At 37.2% G+C, this 21,411-nt stretch overlaps 3 protein-coding genes across 4 annotated transcripts; all 3 read right to left on the bottom strand.

The window, feature by feature from the left end:
- Positions 1-474: 474 nt before the first annotated feature.
- LOC115995698 lies at positions 475-1,865 on the bottom strand. Its single transcript, XM_031234801.1, has one exon. It carries the CDS (start codon positions 1,802-1,804, stop codon positions 794-796), a length of 1,011 nt encoding a protein of 336 aa, XP_031090661.1. The 5' UTR covers positions 1,805-1,865; the 3' UTR covers positions 475-793.
- A 9,653-nt stretch (positions 1,866-11,518) lies between these two features.
- On the bottom strand, positions 11,519-14,842 carry LOC115996669 (malate synthase, glyoxysomal). The gene is made up of 4 exons (XM_031236019.1): positions 14,398-14,842; positions 14,000-14,325; positions 13,018-13,348; positions 11,519-12,375 (listed from the first exon to the last, which is right to left on the bottom strand). The coding sequence occupies exons 1-4, from the start codon at positions 14,785-14,787 to the stop codon at positions 11,710-11,712; spliced, it is 1,713 nt and encodes a 570-aa protein (XP_031091879.1). The 5' UTR covers positions 14,788-14,842; the 3' UTR covers positions 11,519-11,709.
- Positions 14,843-15,697: 855 nt separating this feature from the next.
- Positions 15,698-20,172, bottom strand: LOC115997408 (coatomer subunit epsilon-1-like). Of its 2 annotated transcripts, none has more exons than XM_031236958.1 (6): positions 19,834-20,172; positions 19,054-19,205; positions 18,725-18,860; positions 18,488-18,643; positions 18,169-18,248; positions 15,698-16,116 (listed from the first exon to the last, which is right to left on the bottom strand). In XM_031236958.1, the coding sequence occupies exons 1-6, from the start codon at positions 20,089-20,091 to the stop codon at positions 15,969-15,971; spliced, it is 930 nt and encodes a 309-aa protein (XP_031092818.1). In that variant the 5' UTR covers positions 20,092-20,172; the 3' UTR covers positions 15,698-15,968. The 2 variants fall into 2 exon arrangements, with proteins under 2 accessions (XP_031092818.1, XP_031092819.1); XM_031236959.1 differs by having other exon boundaries at positions 15,698-16,062; positions 19,834-20,171.
- Positions 20,173-21,411: the final 1,239 nt, after the last annotated feature.

Here is a 21,411-nt window from a genome sequence, read left to right as displayed (position 1 = left end):
TTAGTAAATTCATTAGAGATGATACGAGGTAAAAATATGAGAAAATATAACTACATTCAACTTATTATTATACAAAATGTTCTCTGCCACCTAAAGAAATGATAAAAGTAAGTAGAACATAATTTTTATATCAGAAAGTGATCAAACATCTTTCCAATGCTTACTGTAAATCTGCTAAAATCAAAAACCTTACTTGATATCTAGAATTCAGTTCTCATCCTATCCAACAAATAATCTATTCTTAATATTATAAAATGTAACTTACCTTTCACCAAAAAACCATTAAATAGAGTTGCTCATATATTCCTCCAAGAATCTCTTTCTATGACTGATTGTAAGAAGGGGTGTTTACCACTTCCTTTTATTGTTATTATTTTATCTTCCAAAATTTTAACGAAAATTTATGTGTTTTTCTACAAAAAATATTGTAAAACGTACCAAAAAAAAAACATAAAAACATAGTAAGAGAATAAATTTAAAAGGGAAATGCAACCTGGTTAGCTAGATTTTAAAAAGGTACATTAGATCTTACAGTCATCTTCCATTTATACTTAAAAAACTCTTTGAACAAATTCTAAAGCACATGCAAACCACCAAATTAAAGTAAAACTGCAGATTCACGGTCATTCCAAAGCTCCAGTACGCAATGGTTGTGAATTTTTCTGTCACACAACTACAAACAATATTTACAATTTGACAAAGGTTTTTTTCTTTCCCCTGCGTACGTTGTTGACTGTTGGATTAATTCCATGCATTCCATAATCCTTAGCTTGTATTTCACATTTTCACGTACCTATAAGGATAGAGCAGCCTCTGTATCTAACCTCCATGCATGTCCGCCGCCGCTCATTCTCCACACATCACAGAGGAGAACTTTAGAGCTCTTCTCCTTCCCGCACGTGACCACCCTTACACGGCACGTGAACGCCGCCGGGCTGGACGGCGGTAGCCGTACGCCGTCGCCCATCACCACGCACACCACCGCTTCGCCGCCGTCGGTGGCGCGCTGACCCAATAGGTTACGGTAGGCGGCGTTGGCCCACCTCACTCTGTTCTGGCCGTCGGATATGAAGGCCGGACACGTGTCGCGGTCGAGGTTTATTATTTTCTCTTGGTCCGTACGGCCTAAGCAGTTGCCGTGGTCGACCCACGTGCCGGTAATGCACTCCACCCGGACCCACGAGCCAACCACGCTCGCGGCCGGCGGGGTGTTCGCTGGGCCCACGCCGTACCGCACGTGCCTAGGCTTAGGCACGTGATGACTATCGCTCGGTTCGCGCGGTTGTTGGAGTTGGTTACCGAAGCTCAACCAGACCGGATCCTTCTGCTCTTGCTTCTTAGATTCCCTCGCCGGAGTCTCCGTCGCCGGGAAATCCTTCCGTTCCGGTTTTTCCGGCAGCAAAGGCAGAGTGATAACCGTCTCTCTCTCCAAACTGGACACCGACGAGCCACCGGACTCCGTCTTACCGTTAGACTCGTTTTCCTTTTCCTCCTCCGTCACCGCCGTCACCGCCTTCCTCTTCTTACAAGGCCTTCTGTTAGGGTTAACGCCGGTCGCCGTTTTTCCGGTAGACTCAATATCTCTAACGTACCTCCGCTTTCTACGGGCGGCCGTTGTACGGACCTCCTTATTTTCCGCGACACTAGATGCGCCGGAAACAGATCCATCCGCCGCCGGTTTCGGGGCGATCGGCCGGAATCTCAACATTATTCTCCCCACTTTCGACGCATCATACGCCGCTCCTCCCGTGTACCTCGCAATACAGCACCCCCCTCGCCCATCCATCTTCCTCGACGAGCACATACACTCACGTACTGTTTCACCTTCACCGGAGAACGAAAACAGCCGGCGGCTATGTGGATCGAAGCGACAGGAAAACGGAGCGATAATTTATAGAGACAGCGGAGAGAGAGAGAGGGGACGCGTGGGGAGGCGGAGGACACGTGTTGGAAGAGGGGTTAGCAAAGACGAGATTTGATTGGGTGGCGAGATGAAACGTGGCGAAGCGGGTGGGGAAGGGACCCACGGTAGGGTGGGGCCCGGGAAGGACCAATCAGGTGAGGGGGAGTGTCGCGTAATGCGTATGGCATCGGAGACGGGGGCACGTAGTGGGGTTGTGTACCTCGTGAGGCGTGTACGGCGGAGCGAGTTCGAGAAGGAGGTGTACGTGGTCCAATCTCCGACCCGAGCCCTTAAACGCTGCCTCGCGATTGCACCACGTCGACGCCCGATTGGGACAGCAATTTAAGGTCTTAGATTCAGACTTGACTTGCCAAGATTTTTTCTGTTTGTTCCTCTTTTGGTATTCCAATTCATTTTTTTTTATTTACATTTTTGCTACTTTCCATGGCAACAAATTTTTTACTTTATTTTATTTTATTTTTTATTTTTTTTAATTAAATGACTCTCGAACATCTCATGATATTTATCTATAACACGAGTTAGATCAAAATAGAAATGTAATAATTATATGATAAAATTTAATACTAATAAAAAAATAAAGTGTTTGTTACTTATAAGTGTAATGCAATACTTTTCAATTAAAATGTAAAAATATTACATTTTTCTTATAAATATCAAACACTTTATTTCTTATTAGTATTATATTTTCTAGTATAAGTATTATAATTTCATATTGACTCAACCCATCTCATATACAGAGTTTTTGCCTATTCTATTTTATTTTTGTGACGAGGTAAATTCTCAATACTTTATAATCCTAATGGACAAATAATCCTGCATTAGAACTACCTTATTATTATTATTATAACTGCTATTTGAATGTGCACATTAAGTGAAACTCAATTATCCTAGTGACCATAAAACGATTGACTCAAACCAAAAAGTTCAATAGACAACTTGTACAGAGAGTTGAACTTGAAACCTTTTAGTGACCAAACCAACTATTCAACCAACATGGTTGGGTTGTCATATATTATTCTAATTTTATCTTATAATATTAACTAAAAAAAATCAAATTTTACTAAAAAAATGATTAAATTACTAAAATCAGCAAGAATTTAATTTACTAATAAATTTTCCAAAGGTAAAATATTGAATCCGTAATTATATAAAATTATATATACATAAATGTTTTGGTAGATAGGGCAGAAGTTTGTATATAAACCAAATTAGGAGTACGTGAGATAGGTATTGGGCGTAAGTTCTTTATACTTACACTCATTTTTAAATATTAGGCATAGGTTACACTCAATTTTTACATCACTTGCCCATTTAATACATGTGTTAAAGATTAAATTTTAGGTTAAAAGAAAAAATTTAGCTGTATACCATCTTAGATGCTTTCAAAATTAGGTTTGCATTCATTTTTAGTTCAACAATTGTGTTGAGAATTAAAAAGAATTTGTGAGGGGACAATTCAATTCAAGTCAGCAAGTTTGTCAAGTTGTTGATTTGATAACCATAAATTTACAAGTTCGACTCCTATATATTGATCTTATTAGTTTGAGCCAACGAGATTTACTTTGTGCACACTTTTAAATTGATGCAATTATTCATACCTGTTATCAGTATTTGAAGTTGTATATTTAATAAATTTAATTATAATTGATCGACTGAAACTAAAAAGAAAGCATATGAAAATACTTACAAAACATGATCATATATAACAGGACGGCTGCAAATGATGACCAGAGAGAGATCATATGAGATCACAAATGATATGATTTACTGTTTTGGAATTGTAGGTGGTGGAATGGTATTGGGACGTATATGTAAGAGGTAAAGACGGAGCGATAAAGTGATTACGATGACATAGAACAGTGAGTCAGATTGACAAGATTGTGCAGTGGTGCTATATATGATTTACATTATGTATGATTCCTTTTTATTTGATGGATATATGGGGAACTAGGTAGCTTAGCTTGATCCAATGCAAACAAGACATCTTTCAAGTGCACCAACAATTATTACTTCAATTTTGCCCCATTTAATTTAAAGCTGATTTCTTGCGGATTTTTGGGATTTCCCGTGGCTGTTTTTTTGTGGAGAAGGGAGAGAAGACATATGAGAGGATTATTTGTCTATTGTTGTTGACTTTTTTGTTAAAATTTTTTTAAAATTATATTAAACTTGAGGAGGCTTCCACTTTTCACGCGCTAGATGGTGACCACTCGATCAGTTCGTTGTTGATCGATCAGTTCACCGGGTGACAATTGAGCTGACTGAGATTATGTTGTATTATGAGTAAAAGGAGATTACAAATGATATAATGTTGCAATGTAGAGTAAATCACAAGTGGTGTGACGTTACAGAGTAATGAATATGACAAGTGATGGGAAGACCCCTATTTATACCAAGCAGGTCGACTAAGAATTTAATGCTCCATATGCAAGTGGCTTGACGTGACATGCTCTTATTGGTCTGCTCAATCGATCACTCTATAGCTACATGTAGACTGATTGCTTAGGCGGTAGAGTCATCATTCCTGCACGCTGTCAGTGCCTTTCATTGCAGGCACAAGTGATCTCCTTTACTTGTAGCGTAAGTTAGGCCCTTCAACTTGCAAAGTGGGTCACTTAGCAAACCGACCAGGTGTCCCTGACATGACCAACCAGGAGGCATAATGCGCAAGTGAATCTCCTTTACATGTAGTGTAATCTAAGTCTTCCAACTTGCAAAGTGGACCACGTAGTGAATCGATCTGGTGGCTCTGGAGGACCGGTGCCAAGTAGCTAATTTGGTGGACTGATCGAATGGGATTCTGCCGGTGCGATCCCACAGGTAATCCAGGAGAGTCTTTAACTATCACTAGGTTTTTTAAGCTTCCTCGGTCACAAGCAATTGTGCTCCACCCGACCGATGGTTCTAGCGGACCAACTAGGTGGTTCTTAGCAGACCGATTGGGTGGCTCTGTCAGATCGATTGGACGATCCCACTGGTAGTCCTTGTACGTATTTATCTATTAATACCAAACCGTGCTTGCAATCTCTTCCCATGTGTCCATTCATCTAAATCATTAATTTAAAGTGGTCGATAACACTTCATTATTGCGTCTCAATAATGCAAAAAAGTTGTAAATTTTTTAAAAAATTGACCACTTTTTAGGTGATTAAGAAAAATCAGCTATGAGAATGTACGTGTTATTGGAACATAATTTAATTTGTGTACTACTTAACATGGCATGCCATGATGATTAGAGCCTTACTACTAGTACTTTAACTATGTCATCTATGTTTAGTTTATAAAATACTCCGTACTAAATTGCCTCCAAGCATATGGTAAGTGGTAACGTGGCAAAGGACTAGCCTATTGATGATGGTGTCCCTATAATGTCACAAGCCATGTTTAAATTCTTTTTAATACATTTAATCTCTTTTTATATTTTGAAAATAAGACATTAAAATTTTTAATTTAATAAAAAACTAATCTTAAAATTTCAAAACTGCTGTCCAAAAAATATTGAAAGAGATAAATTGTGAATCATTCCATCAGTCATCAGTCACTGACTTTGGCTCTTGACCCTACGTCACGTGAATGGCTATATCCACAAATTTTCTAAATATGAGCTATGGAAACACTCGTGATGAAATGTTGTTTAAAAAAATTAAATTTCATTTTGTATGGAATTTTTTTACTATTCCGTATAATGCACTGTTGTCAAAATTCAGAAAAATATTATTATTAAATGTTGACAAGACATCCACATAGTACGCTGTACAAATGTAATTGCATATATTATAGTAACATTATAGTTACAATCATTTTTTACACATATAAATGGAGTATCATTTACGGTATCATACATAAATGGGAAAAGGGTCAAATAAGCCCTCCAACTTTACCTAAGGAGTCAATTAGGCCCCTGAACATTTTAAAGTAGCAATTAAACCCATCAACATTGTATTTTGATGCAAAAAAGTCCATAAACCTGTTAATGACCTGTGATCACAGGTCACTAGGATTCCGGTCAAATTTTCAGCACCCATATTCCGGCACAAAAGTCAAGGGCGACCGTTCGACGGTCGCCGGTGACTCACTGGAGAAGGCAACCACTGGGTTTTGTGCCGGAATATAGCCTGAGTGTGCCGAAAATTTGACCGGAATCTTAATGACCTGTGATCACAGGTCGTTAATAGGCTTATGGACTTTTTTGCATCAAAATATAATGTTGATGGGTTTAATTGCTACTTTAAAATGTTCAGGGGCCTAATTGACTCCTTAGGTAAAGTTGGAGGGCTTATTTGACCCTTTTCCCTACATAAATAAATATCTATCAGAAGATTTCATAAAGAACTTAAATTACTATATTAATTTTTTTTTTGAGTACAAATTACTATATTAATTAATTTCATCCTTTTAGGTAAAACTAAAGGGTGTGTTTACTAACAGGAAAATTTCTGAAAATTTTGAGAATTGAGAATAAGAAAACAAGAACCATGTTTACTTTAGCTATTTCTCATTTTGAAAACAGAAAACTCTTCTCTATTTTATGGAGAATTAGAAACACAAAAAAAAGTTGTTTTCTAATCAGAAACAAGCGGATGAACAGTAAAAATAAACATAGAGCATAGCATCGATTCCTATCACAAGCAATTTTCTCTCCTCTTCTTCTTCTTTCTTCTTCTTTCGACCTCACGTCCGATCCCCTCCTCTTCCAGTCTTCCCTTGCCTCACCCGCCGACACCATCATCGACGGCGACTTCCAGCCCAAGATCTGTTATCATCCTCGTCAAGGCGAGGGCTCCAGACTGCATCTCCGAAGTCTTCGCCACAACTGTTATCATCGGCCACATCTCCGTTGCCGCATCTCCGCCTCGTCAAGGCGACGGCGACTTCCGCCAGACCTCTTCCAGTCTTCCCTTGCCGCATCTCCGCCACATCTCCGAACAGAAAACAAAATAGAAAATGGTAATGGTAAACAAAGTTTTGAAAATGAAAATTTAAAAATAGAGAAAATGAAATAGAGAATGAAAACAGAACAGAAAACAGGAAATTTAGAAAACTTGGTAAACAGACCCAAAAAGTTTGGTTTCACAGACCGTATACCCAACATGCAGGCCACCACTGTACTGTTGAAACAAAATGTTTCACATGCAAACCGTATATCCTTTTTAATCACTTTCATTTTTATTTTGAATGATTTTCTTTAATTTTCAAATGTTTAACAAACAATTTTAAGAAACAATATTGTATTATATGTATAGTACTTTGCCACGATTCAATCTAACATGTACTAGTGCATGATCATTGAGTGTAACTATAGCTACCATATATTGATGACTTAGTCGAGCTTCTAGATTAGCCTGTTGAGTTTAGTGTTAGGCTTTGCGGTAATTTCCCAACATCATGCCAATATAATTATATTCTAGAAGTTTTATAATGGTGACAACTATAAATTTTGTTGTATCTATAATTAAATTATTGGATGGCGACATTAATTATAAATAATTGACAGTGAATATTTATTACAGAAACTTTGATTTACGAGAAGGTTCGCAGCTTGTATTTAAATGTGCGCTCTGAGTGAAGCTCGATCGTTTTGTGACCTTAGCTGACAAAAGACTACAAAAAGGTAAACCAACTTAGAACAATATCAGCTGACATGTATTGTAAGAAATGTTTATAATGTGTTTGATTGAAACTCAGTTTAAAAATATTAGAATATGTTAACAAAAATAATAAACTATTTGCCAATAAAGTAAAGGGCAATATACTATTACGGGTATCCGTCGCTTTAAATATAGGCAGGGAACAGGGGAAATATCTGCTTAAGATGCTAATTACATGATAATTGTCCTTAAATGCAATGCTAATCATCCATTCCACCCGTCGCTGTCTACTGAGATTTCGCTACCCATTTGATTATTTGATACGGCACTGTCATTGCCCCATGAGAAGGTGACTTCTAAGATTTATTATTTTAGACAAATCATTCTTCTCATTTCAATTCTTCTCGACACCTTTTTTTTTAGTCGTACATATTCATCACTTTAGATCTTATCAAACACCAAATAACTGGCCTTTTTCTAGGCTATCCCATCGGCTAAGTTGACACTGAACGAGTGAATTGAATAAATTCACTATGTATAACTTTCACTGTAGACCCTTTTTTATTTCTTTTGAACCTTATCAAGCACGGGGTATTAATTTCCCACTACATACACACCGGCCTTTCAATGAGAGTACCAAATAATACGATACTCAAGTCAAGTTCTTAACTCAACCGCAAAAGTTAGCTCATGAGTGAAAATTCGACCCAAACTTAAGTACCACTTACAGTCTACAATCGTCTCTTGTAGAGGTAATGTGTGATGTATCATTATCCTACTACCCTATCATTCGACATTCTGACCCAACCCATTCCATTCGTAACTGTTTAGAAGTTGATGATTAGTTTTAAAAGACTTAGAGATCGAATTTAAAATTGAAACTGATTTTTTTTTTTGAAAAAGTTATATATTATATATGTACAAGCGACATATACTTTGAGGGCGAATTTTTATGCAAGATTGAATGACTTTGTTTAATCATAATTTAAATCGAGTTACATTTTTACGAGTTTCTTAATCCATCAAATAGCATTCCATTCTCTTCTCTTGATTGTGAGTTTTACGACGATTGCGTGATCTTATTTTATGCAATAACCCATAATTAAATGATTGTTTATATAATACATATTAATTAAATGGAAATATCTTCAACACTAATCGATAAACATGCAATACCCCATAAAATGATGCCTCGTATACATTTCGGGTTTGGTAATTGACAATGAATCCAGATGATGTCATACATTCATGCATGCATATGAGCCCATAAAGCAATTGCTAATGGCGTTTGTCCACGTTTATTAATAAAAAATGCTTTAGAATTATTATTTTATATACTAATAATGGGTCGGTCCAAACAACCTATAAGTATTTTTATTCCAAATTCCGCTTTCCAATGCTTGGAATAATGTGATCTTTGCTAAACATGGAAATACTATATAATATGTTATTATAGGACACTTGTTAAGTTATGGTTATTTGCTTCTTTTAGTGCAACCATAGTTGTATATTTTTTTAGATTTTCTACTTTATGCATATATGCGGTGGATGGCGTTTGCATATATATTATTATTATATTATATATACTATTACTAATTTTAGGAAATTTCAACAATCTCATATGCTTACACAGTGATGAGTTCTTTTGTATGCGTTATAAAGACGAGATAATATAATTTTATGAAAATAAAAGTATATTGAAGACACTATTATGTAAAATTTATATTAAATTTGTGGTTAATATATAAATAAATATTTTGAATTATAACATATAGTCTAATTGAGTCGTGAACTTATCAACATATTTAGCCTACTTAGCTCCAATAGCTTGACTAATCATGGATGCGACGATTAATCTTATTCAAGAATCAGGATATATATATAGTTGTTAAGCAAGTTTCACTCTATGCCGCTATTACATATATAGTATATCATGTGATGGGAAATATTTCCCGGGCCTACGACCGAACCTTCCTTAACGAGCTCGAGTTCGAGTCACCCTATGCTCGAGCTCGACTCGACTCATTTACACCCCTACTTTAAACAGACCAAATCCTCGTAAAATTGCTCTCAACATGAAGACGTCAGACCTACGAACTTTGCCTTTAAATCTCTTCTAATTAAGACAAACAGAAAAGAGTCATTTTCGACATTATATTTAGCACCCACCTTTCATTTCAATTACCCATCAATAGACCTACCAAAAAATTAAAATAATTTAGTGACCTTGGATAAGATAATCTCACCCAGCAAGGCATCCCCTAATTGGATCCTGCAGGCCACCTAGTATACAAGGTTTCCAATGACCTAAGGAATTAGGGTTTGAAAATTGAACATATCCATCATATCACTTTGCCTACTCATAGAATATTTTAGAGTTGTAGTATATATCACCATGGTTTCCAAAGAGGGATACAACATTTCAAAATATACCCACTTTAGTTACACTTTACTCATACATGCATAATTATATATTGTTAATTTAGAATATCACTTTTTTTTTTTAATAAGATTGTCCAATTTATGTGAAGTTATTACTACACCTGAATATAAATATATGTGGAAGCTTAGTCAGTATCGTTGAAATAACAGTAACCTATTAAATATGTAAGATATATCTCAATTGCATTTTTTTTGTCAGAGTCTCAATAATGAATTTTTTTTTTGTTAGAGTGCTTAATTGCACTATTTACTCAACTTATGGCTTATTTGATTTTTTTAAATTTATCTTCATTTGATTATTGACCATTGAGAATGAGTCGTCACTATATTGTGGAGGAGGATTCACCATATGCAATGTGGATCCTGATTCAAATTATGTTATTGTAGTTAACATATTATGTGCATTCAGCTTGTTTACTTACATACAATTCATATATTATGAACTTAGAATAAGGTTAGAACATGTACATGCATAATCGGTACGGGTGTAAGGAAACAAAACATTCGGTAAACTACTCGTGTTCGTGTTCGTGTTCGATAAACGTTCATTTATTAAGATAAACGAATATAATAAAAAATTTAGAGATTGTATAATAAACGAACACTGACAACTTATTCTTTCTCATATTCAATTTGTTAAAAGCCCTAATAATTGATTAATTAAATGTACATATTATATTAAAATTTAAAAGTATAGTTGCAAAATCTAGACCATGATTTATAATGTGAACCGTGAATATTGGTTCAATTATATATATTAGCTGAGAATAACCGGATGATGTCATGCATATTGAATTGGGTAGACTCTGCCGTGCATGGATATTAGCCCATAAAGTAATTGCTAATGGCGTTTGTCCACGTTTATTAATTAAAAAAATACTACTTAAATTATTATTTTATAAACTAATAATAGATTAATAGGTCGGTCCAACCCAAATATAATATATTTTATTTCGAATTCCTCTTTTCAATGGTTGAAATAGTTTGATCTTTGCTAAACATGGAAAAACTATATATGGGACACTTGTTAATTCATGGGTATTTGCTTCTTTCAGTGCAACCAGTATATATATATTTTTTATTTTTCTACTTTATATGGTCGAGTCTAATATATTTTTATCATTGAAAGGTGTCATTAATTGCTACATAACTACAAGAAAATAAAATTACACATTTGCTATTAGATATTGATTTTTGGCGTAATAGTAAATGTTTGATTTTGACAATGGGTACAATAGCAGGTCGCAGGTGTTGTGAGGATCAAAAATTATTTTTGAGGACTGAGTATGCTATACAAGTATAAGAAGGCGTTACTAATTATTATAGGGATGAATAAGTCGATAAATCGTATTTACTTATATAAAATAAATAAATAAAAGTAGAGGGTTTGAATCCTGAGAATATAAACCCAATGGAAAATCCAAACCTTGTGTACTACACACCCTCCTTAAAATCAAAATTCGCTACCTCACGATGATGTTAGGAGAGTTGTAGCGTCAACATACCAAACTTTATAATATTGTTTCCTATATCAATACTTAGCTTCCAATTTGTGAACTTTGTGTTCTGTTTTGATACGAAACTTATTGTTATCTTATATGCTTTATACTCAAACATTTTGGGATACAAGCCCAACATACAATACACTATAATAAAAGAAAATGAAAACAGACCGAAATGGAAAATAAAAACTGATATGATAAATATTGTTGATATATGATATGAGTGAAGTGAATTATTATATGAATCTCAGACTCAGAGCCTGGAAGGTCCATTGTTATTAGGATGATGGATGACGATGTGACTGTAAGCATCCAACGTCAGGAAATCGTCCAACGTTGTGGCCGTGCATTGGCGGGTGAACATCTTGCATGCTTCCTTGTACTTTCCATTCTTGAACTTCTCTTTTCCCACTTCTTTCTCAATCCTACCCATTTCCTCTTCCACCACTCTCCCAAACACTTCCTTGCTCACCTTCACGCCCGCCCCGTCGCCGTCCAGCTCGGCGCCGTACCTTAGCCACTGCCAGTTCTGGACGCGGCTGATCTCCGCCGTGGCGGCGTCCTCCATGAGGTTGTAGAGCGGGACGGAGCCGGTCCCGGTGAGCCACGCCGCCAGGTACTGGATTCCCACTCGGGTGTTGAGCCGCAGGCCATCCATGGTGCGGGAGCCCCGCGGGATTTGAAGGAGGTCTTCCTCGGTCAGGGCGGCGGCGTCGTCGCGCTTGGCGGTGTGGATTTGGTTGGGAATGTTGTTTGCCATGTTGTCGGTGAAGACTTGCATGCAGGCCGGTATTAGCCCTGGATGCGCCGCCCATGTTCCGTCGTGCCCTGCTTTCACCTCCCGCAGCTTGTCCTTCTTTACCAGCTCTAACGCCGCCTCGTTCGCCGCGGGGTCATCCCGGATCGGAATCTGAGCCGCCTGTTCACACAAAACAAAATCAGAATATAATGTTGGATCGTGCTTACAACTTCGTCAAAAACTACATATTTAACAGCAAAGAGTACATAATTTTATTTCTTTATACCATCGTTATACATTTTGGATGGTGAATACCAGACTTGACATTTTAAGTCTTTTATCACCCTCCGCCCAAATATTGTCCAAGTGGTTTGAAGCCGACAGGTTGACCTACACTCACCCTACGGTAGGGCGAGTTAGGACTACAAAAAATATGGCCTGCTAAAGGGTTGGCCTAACTTTCGAGTACAAAAAATATAGCCTGCTAAAGGGTGGGCCTAACTCGCGGGCCCACCAACCCGCATGTGGCAGGCTTGGGTTGCATGAACCCTAGTCTAAAGGGTTGAACCGCAAATGTCTACCAGAAATTAGGTTCACCGTGAAATGATTTAACACGCTTTGACAGTATTACGCATCTTATGCAGCTAAATTAGTGACTTGGTAATCATAAATTTATAATTTTGACTAATCACTGACATTAGTTTTTTGGTTTGAGTCAATCAGCTATAAACAAATTAATTTGATTTATTGAGCGATTAGAGTTATAATGCAAGATTTACCATGTGCACAATGTGAGAATATAGACTAGACTAGAAATATTACCATGCCTCCCATGGCGTGGGCGCCGCGGCGGTGGCAGGTGCGGATGAGGAGGTCGGAGTAGCTTCTCATGAAGTGTTGGGTCATGCCGACTTGGACGCGGTCAGGGAGAAGGCGGTCCGGGTGGGCTTGGAAGGTTTTGACATAGCTGAAAATGTAATCCCATCTTCCACAGTTAAGCCCCAGGGAGTGATCTCTCAGTTCATACAGGATTTCATCCATTTGAAACACTGCTGGGAGTGTTTCAATCAGGACTGTTGCCCTTATGCTACCTTTCTCCACTCCACCCCATTTCTCTGCTCTCGAGAACACGTTGTTCCAAATCCTTGCTTCCCTGCATGTCCAATCACAAAATATACCATGTGTTCATTATTCTCCAATCCAAACTTACCTTTGTAGTTTTTACATCTATGTTTTATATATTAAATACTTAATAAGTTGTGGGCCAATTACTTTTTAATATGTTACATGTATCTTTTTCTCAACTAAAATAATAATTATATGTTGAAAAAGCCTCGCTAAGCTAGTCAGATGCTTAATTTAGTAACTACAACTTTTCAAATTGATTCTCGGTGAGAATAACAATCTAGACTAATTTATTTCCTTTAAAGTTCTTTATTGGTTAAAGCCACAAAACGAAACTTACATAGTGCTCAGTATCAGGTAGCAACTATGAATTTCTCCCGTAACCTAATAAAATAAAGTATAATTATATGCTTAACATGTCCAAATTAAAAATATAATTGAATAGGTGATATGTGTTAGGTCTAATTGGTATACCATGGACCCAGGTCAATTTTGTGCCGTCATAATTTACATAATGTTCATAATTTACCTACGGGATGTTTACGTATCGCCATACTGGGTCCACCTTACCTTACAGTAGGTAAACTATGAATATTCAAATTTTGTGTGCTCAACAATTCAACATGTCCAAATTAAAATTTTGATTTGATAGCTACACAATTACTACTTAACAAATTACCTGGAGTGCTCCATTTTGGGGAGGTAGAAGAAAGGGCCATAGCCCTGACCTTGATTCTTGCGGAAGTTGTTATAGTTGTGGAAGAAATAGAGGCCAAAATCAACGAGGCAGCCGATGGCGGGCTCGCCGTCGATGAAGATGTGAGATTCCGGCAAGTGCCAGCCTCTGGGCCGGACAAAGAGCTTGGCAGTCTCATTGTTCAGCTTGTATATCTTGTTTCTAGCTTGGTCATGAAAGGTTATGGTCCCGTTAACGGCGTCCCTCAAATTCACCTGCCCTCTCATCAGATTCTCCCAGCTCGGAGACAGCGCATCTTCAAAATCAGCCTGACATTTAATCAAACACATTTAAGGCAACTTTTAAAGTTCAATTCCAAGAGAAATTCAGCGATTACGCACCATGAAAACTTTGGCTCCGGAATTGAGAGCATTGATGACCATTTTCCTTTCGACCGGGCCGGTGATCTCCACCTTCCGGTCCGCCACCGCCGGCGGAACGGGAGCGCAGAGCCACTCCCCTTCCCTTATGTATTTAGTGGCGGGATCAAACCCCGGCAACGCGCCGCCGTTGTACCGCGACTTTGCCGCCTCTCTGCAACTCATGGCGTACTTAACATGGCCTCTGAACTCCCTGTGTAGATCGGCCACAAATCGCAATGCATCCTTGTTGAGAATTTTGGCGAAATCGGGGTCGAATCTTCCCCTCACGTCTACTCCCTCCGGCACGTCGTACCCCATCTCCCCCTTCCCTTTACCGGACTGAATGAAATTTTCAAAGCCTAACGACATCTTGTAATGGTATTAATTACTTCCTTGTTTTGTATACTGAGAATGAAGAGTGCAAGTTTGAAATGGTGGAATATATAGAGAGTTTAGAGTGGAGGTTGATCATTATTCATTGATGTCAGTATGGATAGATACAAGGTTATGATGAATTTCGTTATCCCATTTTTTGTTTTAATATATCTTTTGGGTAGAAGTTTGCTATAGGTTGTGCATAAACATGGCAGTTTGGTATTACTCAGTTGGATGGTTTATTTCCATGCCAGTAAACCAATCTAGGTTCTCTAATTCATCAAAGTTAGGTCACTTTCACCGCAAGTCAAACTTATAACATTACAATGTACATTAGATAAATATAACCAGAATCAACAAAAGATCACGAGGTGATAACTAGACTGAGTTGTTATTTATAATTGTCCAGTTCAAATCAAGAAAGTAAATAGCTTAAACAAAAAATACCAGAAATTAAACTTATAACTTTATAATTATTAAGTTAATAGCCTTGCTAACTTATAATTGCTCATATATTTAATCTTTTTTGTTATAATGGAGTGGTGATTACTAAGCACTGAAATGTGACTCGAATAAAAGACTAAAACAAGTGGAATAACGTGATGGTCTAAAATTAGAGAATGCATGGCGTTATGTGCGTCAGAGGAGATTAGGCTGATAAGAAGGATGTTGCATCGGGCCAGGTCACGTACAGTAGATAATGATCTTGATAAAATTCAAACTTGGAAGGGATAAAGTTTCAGTTTTTGAGAATTGTGCCTGCCTCGAGAATTGCAATTCCTTTCTGCCCATAACTATTCGCAACAGCCAACCACGAACCACATCACAAACAACTCCATACATTTTCTTTTTGCTCTCACAATTTATCGCTCAAAAATCAACTGAACTATCCGTGCGAAAGGGAAAGAAGAAGAGGGTCCTGCCACCTTGTATTTACTCAATATTGAGAAATTGATGTGTATATAGGAAAGATCTGGTGCAACAAACTATAAAACGAGTCCAATATGAAAATCCAGTGAGTTTAATATAAACAGTCTTAGTACAAACCATTCTCTTAGTTGGATAGAAAGACAAAATGCAGTGTTGGTGCCTTTGGTTCAGTCCTGATATGATATAGCTCTTCTCTAGGGTGGTAAATCAATGTAAAACTTGCATGCCATCTGACACTTTGTTCCTTAAGCAATAGTTTGCACCGCTCTGTCAAAATTCTCCTCTGCGGAAGATGAGCGTTTGACAAGCATGTGATTTGGATGAGACAATTTCAATTGGCTGCAAAACAAAGTGACACAAAGCATGTGATTTGGATGAGACAATTTCAATTGGCTGCAAAACAAAGTGACACAAAACAGGGGTTACGGTCAGTAGATTTATTTTTAGCATTGCTGTTGAGGGAGAGGTAAAGTTGATGAAGTTTCAAATCCACCTGAATTCTAAAGAATTATAACTTTGTAATAGTAATGAAATGGATATTCAACTCTGGGCAATGCTCATAGCAAGCCTGATTTCAGTAGGTCAATAAGATGATGCTCGCAGAGAATCATAGAATTGAGTTGCAACATACCCAAGAGAATTTTCTCGGTCAATTTGAGAGAAATTTTTACTACCAACTTATAGTGAAAGATAAAATATGGGACTTCCAAAAGAATTATGGGCATCAATAACCCGGCACCATCTCATCCAAGTAAAATGACAACCTTGGTGTCACTTGTCATAAGCCAAGAGAAATTCCTTTGCCTTCTTGTTGGCATTGTTTGTGTTTAGAGTATGTTAAAAGTGTGCAACCAAGTTTCAATCACTTAACCATTTTCTGTACTTGTTCATTGAATTGGAGGATTTGGAGCTAAAACTAACTATTTAAATAGTATTACTATTATTATTTGATAGTAAAAAATTAATTTTTAGTTTTAATTTATTAAGAGGAATATTTTTAATCCCCTTTTTCATATTATTATGGCTATTTACTGGCTTATGGAAAAATTCTTTATGAATCAGGAAAAGAACAATTAAAATGTTGCTTTCTCTAAAAAAAAAGTCATCAAAGGAAATCTAATGTTTCTATTTGATTAGATATTATCCACATAAATAGAATTAATTGCTTTTTATTCTCTCAATCCTTTAAGTATCCTTATGAGCTACATCCATCCCACAACACTGATCACCACCATATCAAGATTAAAGAGAAAAGGTGTATACATTAAATAAAAATATAGAATCTAGGGATTCAGACTCAACACAAGTAACACAATGACAATTAGGCAGGGAAATATTGCATTTCTAGCATGTCCTGTCTAAAAGCTTTGGAACCAGGATTGAAGACTTACGTCCTGTCTAGATAAACAGTTTAAATAAGCACTTTTCAATAGAGAATTCTTCTCAATAAACGATTTTCAACAGATCAGAATAGCGCTCATATTGGTTTGCCATTTTAACTAGTCCTTGAAAAACATTTTTTCAGCTTACCTTAATTATCTCCTTGAAATAGCTTATCAGAATGAAATTAAAACAACCTTTCAAAAGCCATAAACTCTGTATTAAGCCTATCCAAACATGTTTTAAAATATCATCACAAGTGCTTATGAAGTATAAAGCTCATGCAAACTTGGCACAAAAGCATATAAGCTTAAGCTAGTTACTAAACCATAGTTTGCTCATCTAAAATCAACGATAACTATTACTACAAGTGTCAAGGTTAGCGCAAAACAGAAACCAGTAACATCGAGATTTCTAAGGAGTGACAATTTTGTAAAATGCCAAACCAAACCAACCAAAAAAGTGGCCCCTAAGCCAACAATTTATTTGGTACATGCTCAAGGCTCAGTTTCCGATTTTGTGCTCAACGTTATGGTTAAAGCCTCTCATAAACAATCTCTATCTCTTCCACTGAGAATATGCAGAGCTATTGGCTAATGTGCCAACACAGATATTTCATAGCTAATTTCCAGTATATATCATCATGAATAAAGAATCCCCCTCTCTATGGCTCCCACCCCATATTTCAAACTTCAAATTTAGTTTCACCATTGATAAGGTTTTCTTTTAAAATCTATTTATCAGTCTTTGACCATTTATGATTGCAGGTTTCAGGTCTCAGCCAATAATGACACTTCATGTCTACGCCTAAACTCTGAACAGGAGAATTCTGATGAAATATGCCGGTTAACTGACCACAACCGATTGGCTTGGTTGGTTGGTTATCAAAGACCCATAGGAATTCTAATTGAGCCCAAAAATTTCAGTTAATTTGATTTTGGACGGAATGACTGAACCAAATATGTTCAACCCTAGTTCTAACTATTTAAAATAGTCAGTAATATTCAGAAATGGATAAGATATTCCAAATTATATGCACTATCCTACTAGTAATAGATGAATCACCTGAGATAGCGTGAGGATGGTTTCCCAAGGTGAAGACTGCAAACAACCAGATTTGCCAGTGTTTCAGGATCCTTTGCATCCTGCATTATCATTAACAACAAATTAGAAATAGAACCGTGAATCCTTGGATCCAAAATATTTATGCATAAGAATGAAAGCTAGGACATTAGGACATGTCATGTCAAGGAGTCAAAAAGAGATTATCAAGCACTCAGAAAAAATTCTGAACCAAGGAGTAACTACAGTATGTCTTTGAGTCTTAACACAGAGCAAGGACAAATAATAATTCTTATAGGAAGCTTTATCACGCTAAACTAACCTTGTTTAAGGCTTCAAGCAATAGTGTCTCAGCCTCATCAAAATTTCCCATGTGCATGCAGCAAACAGCCTTGCCATTCAGGACCAAGCTAGTCATAGGGTACTTCTCAGAGAAATCCTGGAAGATAAGATATGCTTCCTGTATCTTTGACCCACCCTGATTCAAAAGAAAGTAAATCAATGCACTAATAGGTCACTTCTTATTAGTCAAGAAAAGAGTAAAATATACAGTGAGTACCACAGCCATGTTTAACCAAGCATTTGCAAGTTGGGTCAGTGTATGGTCTTCATCAATTTGTTGCATGATCCTCAATTGTTTCTCAGCATAATCTGATCTGTGCATCTTAATAAAGATCTGGACATTCAAAGCATGCCTACAGAAACGGAACACATACTGAGTCTGGAAGCTGATTCCCAAAAAAGATGGTTATATACACAAAATAGAAATGTAGACAAAGTAGGAAGCAATCAAGCATTACTGCTTAATTCAAAGAACACAAGGGAGAGGTCCAGGTCATATATCTCTATGGAAATGAACTGTGAGAAAATGCAAAAATACAGACTCACAATTCCATAGTTCCTCCAGCATTTGTATACTTCAAAGCTTCATTGTAATCCTGCTCATGCATGAAAATGATCCCAGCAATAAGGCGCAAGATGGGATTGCTTCCAACAGCTGGGTCCCCTAGCAACTCATGGAGACTTGAAATCACCATTTCCTACACAACAAAGAATAGAGTGATCAGAAAAGACTTGCCTCTGCTTCCAATATGGTAACCATTCTATACGAACTATGTTTAGTTGTGAAAATATAGAAAACTAAGGGTGGCTCTCTACAATGAAGAATGTGCTTAGTCTAGTGAGTCAAAAACAACCAGCAAACTATAGGCTGCGGAAGCAAATCATATTAGTTACTAGTAGACATGAATGTGTTTAGTCTAATGAATAAAAAATGATCAGCAAACTATTAGGAATAGAAGCAAATCATATTAGTTACTTGCACTCCCCTAGGAATGAGATCAACACAACTATTCTCATACACAGTCAAACAATTAACATTCAAAAGCTTGTCTTTTTAGCTTCCAGTGAAAACCAAAACGGAAGTTGAAAAAAAACAGAGATCTTCAATTCCATTGAAATGCAAATAAAATCGAACCACGGCTAACACAATTAAAGAGATCTACGCGTTCATTCAGATAAAATTCGAAGCATTTGGAACGAAATTAACCAAGTCGAACTGCTGAACCACAAAATCAAACCTAAAATCCTGAAATTTCCCAACCGGATCCACCATAAAGGCAAGATCGAAGTCGAAGCAACAGAGAGAGAAGGGGAATTCGAAACGACCTTCTTCTCGGGGCCGGAGAGGTAAATAGCGAGCAATTTGACGGCTTGGAGAGGAGTAGAGGCTGAGGCATCGATCTCACTGATGACGAGCTGGTAGCTGCCGAGAGCAATGTAGGATCTGAAGACGAGAGCGTCTCTCTCAACGACGTCGTCCGGGGAGAGATTAGGGACCTCGCTGTTGTTGATGGCGGCTTGGTATGCCCCCAAGTAGAAGTTGTTTCTCAGTCCAAACAACGGGTCGGGTCCTGCAACTGCCATTGTTAATCTGCTTCTCTGTCTCTCTGGTGATCGATTGGATTCAGATCGCAGATTTGAGCTTCAAGCAGAAAGAAAGCAAACGAGAATGGTTAAAAATGGAGGGCTTAAATTACTCATTGATCCCTTAATTTCTTAATTATTTACTATTGTCCCTAACATATTGCTCTTTAGATATTCACCCCTAACATTTAGACTTTATAATTTTTAATTGAGTATGGTATAATTTTTTTCATACTCATAGGAAGGGGCAAACCCAAACAAAATACAAGGGACCAGCTCCCTAGCTGGGATTACACATTAAACGCCATGAAGAGTAGTCTACGTTATCAAACTCTAGTAAGCTACATAAGTTATCAGGAGGGTCCTTTAAGACGTGGAGACCCTTAAGGGAATTCTTCGTTTTGCCAGCCACGAAATCAGCAACTGCATTAGTCTCACGAGGTACATCAATAATCTTCCAAATTTTGAGCTGACGCATTTCCTATTTGCATGCTCTAATGATGTTGCAGACCACATCGTTGGGAATCGAGTATTCATCCATTCTATCAATTAATTCATGCAAGTTACCTTTAAAGGTCACTCTTTTGAACCCCATAGCGATGACTAATTGGATGCTTCTAAGCAATGCCCATGCCTCTACTTGTAGTGGAGAACAGGATCCAATGTTGTGTACGAATCCACCTTTCCACATACCTTGGAATCTCTAATCACACCTCCACAACATGCGCTTGCCAGGAGAAAGATTGACTGAGCCTTCAAAGTTGATCTTAACCATTCCATTTTCTGGTTTGGACCATCTGAGCTTTTCCCAGTTGTACGAGTGAATTGTACGTAGCTGGCTTCTCCCTTTCTCAAAAGCTAAGGATACCTCCTCCAGTTGTGATTTAATACCAGAGATCTTGGAGTAGTTGATGGAGAGTGTGTTGTTAAAGATTACTTCATTTCTCCACTCTCACCATATTGATAAGGTGAATATGCTGTTGTCATTTTCAAGTCTATGGCAGATACCCCAGTCCAACCAATCTAATTTGAAAGCTAACCCTTTAGACTTCGAGTGGAATAGAGGTAGGATTCTGCACCAAAATTACCTTTGTAGCGGGAAATTTTCGCACAGCATGATCGATTTCCAAATGGCGTTCCATTTATTTGATGTCTACATTTAATTTCTTATACAAATCATACCATATAGGTTTTGTTTGACACACCTAGCTGAAAAACTAGTAGCTAATAAGCTAACAAATTAAAATTAAAGTGTTTGGTACAATTAATTGTTGAATTAGTTGATAAATGTAAAAATATATAAAAGTTTAATTAATGAAG

The sequence above is a fragment of the Ipomoea triloba genome, chromosome 11 (genome assembly GCF_003576645.1).
Source record: "Ipomoea triloba cultivar NCNSP0323 chromosome 11, ASM357664v1".
NCBI lineage: Eukaryota > Viridiplantae > Streptophyta > Magnoliopsida > Solanales > Convolvulaceae > Ipomoea > Ipomoea triloba.
This window is presented reverse-complemented; position numbering and strand designations above follow the sequence as displayed.